The sequence below is a fragment of the Sus scrofa genome, chromosome 9, assembly GCF_054392235.1.
Source record: "Sus scrofa isolate SSC_HxYL_T2T_F1_AM1 chromosome 9, Sscrofa_HxYL_maternal_Yorkshire_Landrace_v2.0, whole genome shotgun sequence".
NCBI lineage: Eukaryota > Metazoa > Chordata > Mammalia > Artiodactyla > Suidae > Sus > Sus scrofa.
The window spans coordinates 46,428,540-46,440,638 of record NC_139391.1 but is presented as its reverse complement, the minus strand read 5'-3'; the positions used below and the strand labels follow the sequence as shown (position 1 = coordinate 46,440,638).

The 12,099-nt window shown below is 53.3% G+C and overlaps 2 protein-coding genes across 3 annotated transcripts; one reads left to right on the top strand and one right to left on the bottom strand.

Moving 5' to 3' along the window:
- Positions 1-317: 317 nt before the first annotated feature.
- H2AX (H2A.X variant histone) lies at positions 318-1,652 on the top strand. The gene is given in 1 exon segment (NM_001435407.1): positions 318-1,652. A coding segment is annotated over 1 exon segment (432 nt). The 5' UTR covers positions 318-390; the 3' UTR covers positions 823-1,652.
- Positions 1,653-1,794: 142 nt separating this feature from the next.
- On the bottom strand, positions 1,795-10,381 carry HMBS (hydroxymethylbilane synthase). Of its 2 annotated transcripts, none has more exons than XM_084974490.1 (14): positions 7,719-7,818; positions 7,484-7,537; positions 7,061-7,133; positions 6,639-6,688; positions 6,498-6,553; positions 6,036-6,113; positions 5,729-5,806; positions 5,533-5,608; positions 3,629-3,742; positions 3,340-3,378; positions 3,016-3,135; positions 2,719-2,772; positions 2,481-2,567; positions 1,795-2,387 (listed from the first exon to the last, which is right to left on the bottom strand). In XM_084974490.1, exons 2-14 carry the CDS (start codon positions 7,517-7,519, stop codon positions 2,214-2,216), a joined length of 1,035 nt encoding a protein of 344 aa, XP_084830616.1. In that variant the 5' UTR covers positions 7,520-7,537; positions 7,719-7,818; the 3' UTR covers positions 1,795-2,213.
- Between the last annotated feature and the right edge of the window lie 1,718 nt (positions 10,382-12,099).

Below are 12,099 nucleotides of genomic sequence, written 5' to 3'. Positions count from 1 at the left end.
CTTCAGACCTCACTCTCTCTGTCTTCCGGTTCTGGAGTCTGGCTGTAGTGTTTAAATCTGGCGCGCTTCACATGGATTGGCTACACCGGAGAGTGGTTTGCTGTCGGCTCGCTGCAGCTCCTCCTCGCCTCTTTCCCCGGGCAGAAGGTTTTCAAATTCTACCAATCGGAGGGCGCGTTCTCTCAGCCGGGGCGCGCCACCGATTGGTTAACTGCAGCCAACCGGAGGCGGGTATTAAAGAAAAGAGCCAATCAGGAGGGCGCGGGGGGTGTGCCCTGGGGGGCTTATAAGGGCGGCTTCTGGGCGCGCGCGGCACCAGTTGGACTGCGGCGGCGGCTGTTTTTCGTCCCTGCGAGGCATTCTCCTCAACGTACATCTACCTCACGCAGCATGTCGGGCCGCGGCAAGACCGGCGGCAAGGCCCGCGCCAAGGCCAAGTCTCGCTCATCACGCGCCGGCCTCCAGTTCCCGGTGGGCCGCGTGCACCGCCTGCTGCGCAAGGGCCACTATGCCGAGCGAGTGGGCGCCGGCGCGCCAGTCTACCTGGCGGCGGTGCTCGAGTACCTCACCGCCGAGATCCTGGAGCTGGCGGGCAACGCGGCCCGCGACAACAAGAAGACGCGGATCATCCCTCGCCACCTGCAGTTGGCTATCCGCAACGACGAGGAGCTCAACAAGCTGCTGGGCGGCGTGACGATCGCCCAGGGAGGCGTCCTGCCCAACATCCAGGCCGTGTTGCTGCCCAAGAAGACCAGCGCCACCGTGGGGCCGAAGGCGCCCGCCGGCGGCAAGAAGGCCACCCAGGCCTCGCAGGAGTACTGAGGCCGCCCGCGCCGCCACGGCCGCCGCCCGGTCTTCCCTTCGCCACCACAAAGGCCCTTTTAAGGGCCACCACAGCCCTCACGGAAAGAGCTGGGCCACGACGGGCTCCCGGCCGCGCGCTCGCCCCCTCCCCAGCCTCGCCGCCGCCGCCGCCGCCTGCCCGCCCCTCCCCCGCGCGGCCCGCTCCCGCTGTGGCTCCGCCGAGGACGGCCGTTTGAAAGCCGCTCGGCCCCGGGGTCCAGCTCGTGACTGCTGGCCTGGCCGCAGACGCTGATGGGCTGCGGGGAGGACGCGGCGCCTAATGGAAGGCTGGGCCGGCCGTGCTGACGCAGGGCCGGGGAGCGCGGCGGGAAGGTGAGTGGGTGCAGAGGCCGCCGGCGGGGCCGCGCGCGTTACTCTCCAGCCCGTTGCTCCGGCCGCGACTTCAGACGGAACTCGATTTCGGGCGGCGGCGGAGTCGGTCACATTTGTTCCGGGGCCCCTTTGCTGCCGGGTCCCGGGCCTTGCACGTCCGCGCTCCCTCCATCTCCGCTCGCAGGCCCGTGCGCGTCCGGGACGAGACACTTGGCGGTGTGAGCGTCTCCCGCGGTGGCCGGTCCGGGCGGGGTGGGGGCCGCGCCCCCAGGCCCGCTCCCCTCCCGGCGGGCCCACTGGGCAAGCCAAGCACCTAGATACCAGCACTACTAGTCCATTAACCCCCGTCTGGACTGAGCCGCCGTTGGCTTCGGAACTGGAATTTTGCAGCTAACCCATCCGAGACTAGTACTTTAGGTATTGGGGAGTTTCAGATGGACTAATTTTGTTTATTAAAGGATTGGTTTTTATATATATGTATATGTATGAGATGTCTCTTCATTTTACAAAAGGGTTGTAGGATCGCTGACCTGTAGACTTCTAAAGGCAGTGGGGGAGGGGGAATATGAGTCAAGGCTGCACCGTAAACGGGACAAGTCACAGATTATTACAAGATTATGATGTTTCCTGGGAGACAATTTATTCCGTTGGAAAATGAGAAGTATTGAGACTGAAACAGCATGTTCCAGAAGAACCTGGACAAGGGTCCCAGCCTCTGAGGTATGGAATAAAAGGTTTTGTGTGTGTTACCTTTCCTGCAACCCCGCTAGAATCAAAATCTAGTTCAAATCTGGTTTATTAGTAGAGGTGGTTACATTCAAAGGCTGTGGCTTAATTAGAGGATTTTCTCTAGAAGTGAAGCCCCAACGTACTGAGGAGGCAAGGCAGTCAACAAGGCCCCAAAGTGAGACAAGATTCTGGAAGTGTCTGCCCCTGCAGTTCAATCTCCTGGGGTAATCACTCCCTGAATAGCAGTGAGAATGGGGCACTGAGGCCCTGGGCAGCAGTAACCCAGGCACCTGTGCCCCGCAGACCAGTTAGTGGGCATCATTGAGTTGCCGTGCAACATCCAGGATGTTCTTGGCACCTTTGTTCAGCAGCAAGGTGGCCAGGCTGATGCCCAGGTTCTCAGCAGCCAGTTGGGCTTCTCGAGGAATATTCCGGGCAGTGATGCCCACAAGCTGTGGGTCATCCTCAGGGCCATCTTCGTGCTGTGTGAGGGGAGGAGGTAGGATTTGGTGAGCACAAAACTGGAGGTAACGGAAGTGTTTCTTACCCTCTCCCTCACTCTCTAGCCCTGGCACCTGAGCAGGGACATGGATGGTGGCCTGCATAGTCTCTTGCATGCTCTCTGCACCATTCAGACTCCAGACTCCTCCAGTCAGGTAGAGCTGGAAAAGAAAAGTTACCTCAGCGTATGGTGAGAGGGAACTATTTTGAAACCTCGGCTCTTGCTGGCAGCTCAGAATGCACAGGAGAAATGCCAGAGTCCCGTCCCGTCCCATCCTGTCCTGCCCCTCCCACCCATCTTCCCCTGCTTACTTGCCCATCCTTCATAGCTGTATGCACTGCTACTGGCACACTGCAGCCTCCTTCCTGCAATGAAAAGTTCTCCCTGTGAGCCCCAAGGATCCTTAACATCCCCCTGTAGCCAGAGCCCGCAGAGATACACAGATCCCTCTGAGGACGTAACTGAAAAAGGCAGGGTCCCAGACCTGGGTCCTGCCCATACATTCAATAATAAGTTACCACTAAATACAAGGCATTAGTTTGAGAAATCTCCCCACAACCCTTCCAGATCCCCAGATCCCCACCCCTCCACAAGAGCACAGGCCCTACCAGGTGCCTCAGGAAGGCGCGTTCAGCAATGCAGCGAAGCAGAGTCTCAGGATCATGCAACACACCCACCAGATCCAGGATGTCCTGGTCCTTGGCTCGGACTTCCACGCCCAGGGCCCCCTGATGGAAAAACAGCCGAAGATGTCAGGCCTCATCTTTTCCCCAACAATGCAGCTAAGGATGGGAACCAGCCTACCTCCACCTGCTCCCAAGGCCTTTTGGGCCAGGAGCCTCCTAAGGCCTGCCCCTCCCTAGGAGTGTTGTTCTTGGTTGAGAACAAAGGAAAGGAACACATCAATACTCAGCTTCCCTGGTCAAACATACCTGACCCACAGCATACATACACTCCTCAGGGTGCAGGATCTGTGCGGGCAGAAGAGGCAGTCAGAAGGGTAGCGGTGGGGGTGGCTAAAAGCACATGGCGGTGAGATGGGGCTTCCCTAGCATATAGAAAGCCTGGGTAGGCAAGAGTGGGAGTCAGGCCTCTGATCCCCAGTCTTCCCAAACTGGGATTCTTTTCCAGCTTGCAATGTTAGAGGTAGGTGTTCAAAAAGAGAATACAGGCAGGAAGGAGATGAAGACCAACTGGGGAGGGAAGAGGGGCAGGCCCTACCTGTCCCACCCGGTTCTGCCACCCCATGCGCTGCAGGCCAGCTGCAGCCAGGATGATGGCACTGAACTCCTGCAGCTCATCCAGCTTCCGAAGCCGTGTGTTGAGGTTTCCCCGCTGAGAAGAGATGCTGAGGACCACAAGCGCTGGACAGCATAGAGCTTCATGCTTTCCCTCTGCCCAAGGCCCTCTATCTGCTAACTTCTCACCTTTCAGTTCTCACCTTAATAGCAACAGCTAACTCATCTCATACTACATGCCAGACACTGCTCTAAAGTGTTTTCTATATGTCAATTCATTTAACTTTCACAACCCTATGAGGTAGGTAGTACTACTGTTATCTCCATTCCACAAATGAGGAAAATGATAGGTTTTTTGGGGGGTTGTTTTTTTTTTTTTTTTTTTTTTTTTTGGTCTTTTCAGGGTGGCACCTGCGGCATCTGGAGGTTCCCAGGCTACGGGTCCAATCAGAGCTGCAGCTGCTGGCCACAGCCACAGCCACAGCCACATCAGATCCAAGCCTCATCTGCAACCTACATCACAGCTCGCAGCAACACTGGATCCTTAACCCACTGAGGCCAGGGATCAAACCCATGTCCTCATGGATACTAGCTGGGTTCATTACCACTGAGCTACAATGGGAGCTCCCTAGAGAGGTTTTAAGTTATTTAATAACTTGCCCAATGTTATAAGACCTCAGAGTCTTCCCTGACCCCCAAATGTGGTTGGGCTTTTTTTGGGTTTTTTTTTTTTTTTTAAGCCACACCCACTGCATGTGGAAGTTCTGGGCCAGGAATTCAACCAGTGCCACAGCAGTAATCAGAGCCGCAGCAGTGACAACACCAGATCCTGAACCCACTGAGCCACCAGGGAATTCCCAAGCCTGCGTTTAGATGTTCCAGCTAGAAGCTTCCAGAGAACTCCCTACTTGCGCATTGGACACTTAGCAAATGCTATTTTGAAAATTAATTTTAACATTATAAAAGTTAAAACAATAGGAGTTCCCATCGTGGCACAGTGGTTAACGAATCCGACTAGGAACCATGAGGTTGCGGGTTCGGTCCCTGCCCTTGCTCAGTGGGTTAACGATCCGGCGTTGCCGTGAGCTGTGGTGTAGGTTGCAGATGCGGCTCGGATCCTGCGTTGCTGTGGCTCTTCATAGGCCGGTGGCTACAGCTCCGATTTGACCCCTAGCCTGGGAACCTCCATATGCCGCGGGAGCAGCCCAAAGAAATAGCAAAGAGACAAAAAAAATAAATTAAAAAAAAAAAACAATATAGTGGAGGATAAAGTAAAAATGGGGAGTTCCTGTCGTGGCTCAGTGGTTAAGGAACCTGACTAGGAACCATGAGGTTTCAGTTCGATCCTTGGCCTTGCTCAGTGGGTTAAGGATCTGGTGTTGCCGTGAGCAGTGGTATAGGTCAAAGACGTGGCTCGGATCCCACGTTGCTGTGGCTCTGGTGTAGGCTGGAGGCTACAGCTCCGATTCGACCCCTAGCCTGGGAACCTCCATATGCCGCAGGAGCAGCCCCAGAAAAGGCAAAAAGACAAAAAAAAAAAAAAAAAATGGAAGTACCCTCCAACACTCCTGCCCCAAAGTAATCATTATTCACTCTCACTCTGTGTTATCAAGGTCTGGTTATCTTTCTCCAGAACTAAAATGTAAACTCTGTATAAGCAGGGGCAATACTGATCTTGCTCATCATTAGCCCCAGCGCCAGGCACTTCCCTGGGGCTAAGAAAACGTGAAAGGATTACGAATGGATGGATGGAAGGGAGGACAGGGAGTCCACTGCCATCCATGGTCTACTTCCTCTGGAAGCCCCTTCCACTCTCAAAACTCCCAGGGCCTTCTGGACCTCATTTTCCTTCTGGGCTGCTGCCTCCTCTCTCCTCTAAAAGGATACAATACTCTTGAACTCCAGATGTGGGAACTTTCTCTGAAGCTGGGCCGCTCTCCGCAGGGAGCTGGTTCCTACCACACTGCTCAGAGAGATGATTTAAAATGAGATTTAACCCTAGGCAGGCACTGTTCCTTTCCTCCTCCCACCCCTCCAGCTTCTGTGCATTTCTCACCAAGATGCCTACCAAGGCCCCACTCACCTCTTCTCTGGCAAGGTTTCTAGGGTCTTCCCGACAAATTTGGGGTGAAAGACAACAGCATCATAGGGGCACTCTCGCCTGGGGGTGGAGGAAGGGTCACAGAATGGGGGCGAGATCTCAGTTGAGGTCACTTCAAGGCTCTCTCAGTAGTCAATTAACTGGCATTTTCTGAGTTTTCTATCATTCTTGACATTCTTCAGGGTAGGGGAGACAGCCTTGGGGCAGAGGGCCAAGTCCCAAAGGGAAAAGCCAAGGTTAACATGATTCCTAGCCCATGCCCAGGCCCCCTGACTCGCAGGACTCATACTTGCAGACGGCTCCAATGGTGAAGCCAGGAGGAAGCACCGTGGGCAGGTCCTTGAGGGAATGAACAACCAGGTCCACTCTGGAGAGATGGGAGAGAGGCAAGGAAAAGAAATCTAGTCGGCAGGCCCCCGGCCCTTCTCCACCCATTCCTGCTTCTTGTCAGTGGCAGAGCCTAGTGCAGTTCAGGAAGCAGGCCTTTCTAAGACTTTGGGGCCCTGAGATCCATTCCCCTCCTATCTTCCCTTTCGCTCCCATCCCCCAGCCAGTCCTGCACCCCAGGCAGCCGGATGGCTCAGAACCAGGAGACTCTCCTTTTCTGAGGCCTGAAAAACTCACATATGAGCCCCTCTCTATAGAGTATCCAAGCATTTAAGCCCAACAGTCTAGCTGGTACCCAAGTCTGATGCACACTGGGGTCCTAGCGAGGGCCAGGAAGGGTATCTGGCTCCCCTCTTTCACCTACTCATTCCTCTCCAGCGCGTGTTCCAGCTCCTTGGTAAACAGGCTCTTCTCTCCAATCTGTCAGGCAAGAAAGAGCCTTAGATCGAATCTTTTGGGGGAAAGAAAGTGAGGGGAGGGAGGACTGGATGGAAAATATTGTTACCTTAGAAAGTGCAGTGTCGAGAATCTTGTCCCCTGTGGTGGACATAGCAACTGAGGAGAGAGTCAACCAATCAGATGCCCAGCAATCAGCATTTATTGAGCCCCTACTGAGCCCAGCAAAGTGCTAATTCACAGTGGATACAGGGGCACACAGACCCCAGTCCCTACCCTCTGGGAATGTACCATCCAGGAGGAAGACCAGATACGCTCATAAAAAGACCCAAAGCAGAGGATGTTAAATGCCAGGCTAGCCCAGGTAGTCAGAGCTGGAGGAAGAAAGGGCCCTCCAAACTGGGGACAGCCAAGAATTCTCAGAGGCAATGGGACCAGGCTTTGGTCCAAGGCAAAGCCAAAAGCCCTGTGTTCTCTCCTCCAGGGGATAAAGGCGTGCCATTAGCTTCCATTCCTGTCCAGAAAACTTACTGATTTCAAACTGCAGGCCTGGGTATAAGGCTTTCAGCGTTGCCACCACACTGTCCGTTTGTATGCGGGCCAGCTAGGGGTAAAAATTCAGTTTAGTCCTGTCCTCTGGTCACTGCCCTAGGCTAGGACCCTCACAGGGTCAGGGAGAGCCTTGAAGGGATTGGAATTCAGAGAGGGGGTTATATGCCCACCTAGGAAAGAGGGGGGCCTGGCCGGGGAGTCCTCTGTACTCCAACCACCTCCCCAGCCCAGGGACTAGCTCTTCACAGAATGCAATCTGCAATTCTGTATAGGATTTCATACCCAGTGGCCCCATTTCCCCCAACCATGAGCTGCTGGGAACCCTCTGGGCCCCCCAATTTATAACACTGGTAACACAGAACTCCTCTGATAAACCTCTTCCACCCTGGCACCTGCACTCACCTGGCTTTTGCGGGTACCCACACGAATCACTCTCATCTTTGGGCTGTTTTCTTCCTGCAGAAAAAGCCCCCAGGTCACAGTCCCCGCTATTCTTCATTTCCTCAACATGTTGTCCAAGAACCAGAATCACTGGCTTGGAAGGAAGGAACTTCAGCCCCTGGCCTGTGGCCAGCTGAGCCCCAGAGTGGGGAACCCCCCAGCCCACCAAGACTGGCCCTTTTACCCTCTCCACTACCTTCTGCTTCCTCACGGATCCAGAGAAGCAGGAAGAGACCAGAGAGAAGTGGCAGGAGGACCCACTGTTGCTGTTGCTGCAATGACCAGATCACAGCTCTGAAGCCCATCCCAGCTAAGGCAATGGAGGTGCTGCCCTCAGCCAGGTGGAGAGAGAGATAAGGCCCATCAGCCTGGCCCCAGAGAAGGTGGGGCCTGCAGCAGGCAGGGGCAGGGCAGCTGGGGCCACACAGGGGAACCTGCGCTGAGTCATTGAGGGTAAGTTCAGCATCCATAAGAGAGCGGTACTGAAGAAAGTTTCAGTGCCATTTAGATGCAGACCAGCCACCCCATAGCTGCCATAATATGGATCCCATAATCTGGTTGGAACGCATAAGGACAGGGGTCAACGGATTGATGTATACTCCTGCTCAGCCTCTTGGCTGGGTGACCTTGAACACATCATGTCATTTGTTCATCTATAAACCTATTTGTTCACCTATGAAATGAAAAAGTTCGCACTCAACTATCTTCTGACCACTTTTTTTTTTTTTTAGAGCCGCACCCACAGCATATGGAGGTTCCCAGGCTAGGGGTGGAACGGGAGCTATAGCTGCCAGCCTATGCCACAGCCACAGCAATGTGTAATCTGAGCTGCGTCTGTGACCTACACCACAGCTCACAGCAACGCCGGATTCTTAACTCACTGAGTGAGGCCAGGGATTGAACCCACGACCTCACAGTTCCTAGTCAGATTCGTTTCTGCTGTGTCAGGACAGGAACTCCACTTCTGCCTATTCTATATGACCAAGAGACTGAGCTGCCTAATGTCCATTCACCTTGAGTTCGGCCTCTGGTTTCACCAAAAAAGAAACATTGGGAAGTCAGAGACCAAGCCAAGAATTTAAAATGGATATGCCTCTTCTTCTTGCAAGGGCACCTTGGACAATGGTATTCAGTGCCAAACAGGTAGAACTCAGTTCTCCAGTCTGAGGTGCTATTTCTTTCTAGCTCAGACAGTAGCCATCAATTTTCTCTATTCTGGGATCTTCATCCTATGGAGTTCTTCTGCAGTAGGCGCTTCTGTTGCTGGAGAGGGTGACAGCTGGCAGCTCTTAGACTCTATAGTCTACTCATGGTTATCACTTCTCCAATAAATAAAACCTAGGGGACCCTGAGCAAACTAGGCTAGGCCTGAAATGCTAAAAATTCTGGGCTACAGGGAGCCCATAAAGAATCCAAAGTCCTAGAAACTGCTAGGTTTAAACAGTCCCTTAATTTCTCTGATTTTTGTTTTTTTGCTTTTTTAGGGCTGCACCTGCAGCATATGGAAGTTCCCAGGCTAGGGGTCAAATCAGAGCTACAGCTGCTGGCTTATACCACAGCCATAGCAACAGCAACTCAGGATCCAAGCCTCATCAGCAACCTACACCACAGCTCTACAACACTGGATCCTTAACCCACTGAGCAAGGCCAGGGATCCAACCCGCATCGTCATGGACACTAGATGGGTTCTTAACCGTTTGAGCCATGACAGGAACTCCTGATTTCTTTGATTCTGTACAGCATGTTCAAGTCACATTGTTCCAATGAAACTTACCTAGTGAGCATGTATATGCTAGAACTATTGTTTTTAATCTTCATAACAACCTCTGAGGTAAACAGGGCAAGCATCTCTGGGAATACGTTACAGAAGCAAAGACTGGCTCTGAGGAGCCCAGCGATCTGCTCAGCGTCACATGCTTAATCATGGGCAGAGAGCTGAAACTAGAATCCAGACCTTACTACACCTAGTCCAGCACTCAGGAATGCCTGCAATGGCAAAGAATACTGCTACCAGCAGGTAGGACAGGGAGAGATAAGCTGCTAGCCCACCCCTTTCTTATCTCAGGTTGAGGTGGGCCTCCACAGGCGCCAGCCAGTTTGCCTCTGCACAAAGCCCAGTGGTGGCACCAGAGGTTGGGAATAAGAAGATCTAAGGGAGCTCCCACCTCCTTACATTGTAGTAACCTACGATGTGTCATGGATCGGGACTTTGAGAGTAGGCTGGGGCAGGGTGAACGTGAAAAGAGAAAAAGAGAAGGTGCACTTCTAAGACGTTTGTGTGCAGATTTCAGATTTCAGGGTATGCTCTCTTCTCTGGATTCAAAGTGGAACATCTTCCCAAAGTGGGTGAATCCCGCCTCGGACCTGTCTCACGTGAAAAGATCCAGGGAGGACAGCACCCTGTCTCGTGCAGACGAAGTTTCCTGGGTTGGGTAACTAAATCTAGAGCCCGAGGTTGCCAAATCTGATGGAATCCCATCCAGATCGCTGTCCGTTCGAGACAATCTCTCTACTTTTAAGCCCGCCCCGATCAGCAGTGATTTCCCCCGCTAAAGGCAACCCAGCCGCTGGCCCTTTAAAAACTGTTCGAATCAGAAAAAAAAAGAGAGAGAGATAATCGACCCGACCAATAGACGACAGAGGGTGGCAACTTGGGGCCAATCGTTGCACCGCTAGTGCGGAAGCCCGAACTTGCGAGGGTCACCGGCTCAGGACTCACCGCCGTTGCGGCTGCGTTGCCGTTACCAGACATGGCTGTGTGCGGGAAGTAGGCCGGGAGCTGCCGCCAAGGGTCCCCTAAGGTCCGCGGAAGCCGAAGGTCCCGGCTGGCGGACACTGGGCACACACAGGGATCAAGCTCCTTCTGCAACCACACACTCCCGGCGCTAAGGCCTACGTAACTTCCGGTACCGCCCCCTAGGGCGGGGCCTCCCCTGGCGCGAATTAGAAGGGTTGCAGCAGAAAAGACCATACCTTGGGTTACCGCCCCTACTCTACCAGGCTGGCCCCCGTGTCTTCCTCGTTTGAGACCTAGGTCCACCAACAGTTCGTTTCTGCTTTCGCCTAGACCTCGTTGTGAGCCAGGAACACCGATGGTCACGGGTTAAGATATGCTCCCTAAATGTAGCCACAAAATTAGTTCTTTGAGTACCTCCTACCACCACCCAAAGAGATCAGTTAAGCCAAAGGTAGGCGGACCGAGAGGAGGATTTTAACCCTACAATGCTGCGTTGGAAGTAAAGGCTCCTTGAACAATTTATGAGGCCCCTAAGCTAGATTCAACAAGGACAAATAAAAGAGGCCTGCTGGAGTTCCCGTCATGGCGCAGTGGTTAATGAATCTGACTAGGAACCATGAGGTTGCGGGTTCGGTCCCTGCCCTTGCTCAGTGGCTTAACGATCCGGCGTTGCCGTGAGCTGTGGTGTAGGTTGCAGACGCGGCTCGGATCCCGAGTTGCTGTGGCTCTGGCGTAGGCCGGTGGCTACAGCTCCGATTCAACCCCTAGCCTGGGAACCTCCATATGCCGCGGGAGCGGCCCAAGAAATACCAAAGAAAAAAAAAAAAAAAAGAGGCCAGCTCCTGAAAGCTATTCATCCAGAATTCTATAGCTTGACCTCCTCAGCTGTGGCACAATTAGTGCAGTTTGTGTGATACTGCTTCTGCTACAGCCTGAAGTAGGCAACATTTTTGGTCTTTTTGCCTTTTCTAGGGCCGCTTCCCGTGGCATATGGAGGTTCCCAAGCTAGGGGTCGAATCAGAGCTGTAGTCACCAGCCTATACCAGAGCCACAGCAACACGGGATCCGAGCCGCGCCTGCGACCTACACCACAGCTCACAGCAAGGCCAGATCGTTAACCCACTGAGCAAGGCCAGGGATCGAACCCGCAGCCTCATGGTTCCTAGTCGGATTCCTTAACCACTGCGCCACGACAGGAACTCCCCAACATTCCTGTTTTTAAAATGAGGAAACTGGCTCAGAAGTCAAAGGTCATGACAAATAACTGAATTGGGGATTTAACACATTGTTAGTGTTATTGAGAACAGGGCTTGTTAGAAAAAGTGCTCAACTCACTAACATTACTAATAGCCACACATTCACTACTGTACAAAGAACTGGATACCTGTCATTCATACCAGCCCCTGAGAGTCAAAGGATTCCAGCCTTGATTTATCTGCTGCTTTCAAAAGCACCTGGTATTTGACAGAAACGTTCTGCAGGTATGCTTTAAGAAATATGCAGTGGTCATCAGCCCCGAACCAGCTCTGACTTGACCATAGGAACGTGCCTAAGGCAGATGAGACCCGAAAGTGTCCTAAAGTTACCTTTGCTTCATTACCCACCATGCCAAGATCTCTGCCCAAGGAGGGGTTTTGTATTCTGCCAGGGACAACTCCTGCCATGCCCAAAAAAGCATGAAAGACTGCACACGCCCCAGCTGCACCTCTCCTGGAACCCTGATGATGCATTTGCCTCCTACCCCTTCAATTCCCTTACTCCCCTCCCTTTGGGGAGAAGATGTCTTTAGAGCATGTGCTGTCCCCTCTCTGGGTTGTTTGGCATTTGGGACTCCAGGCAA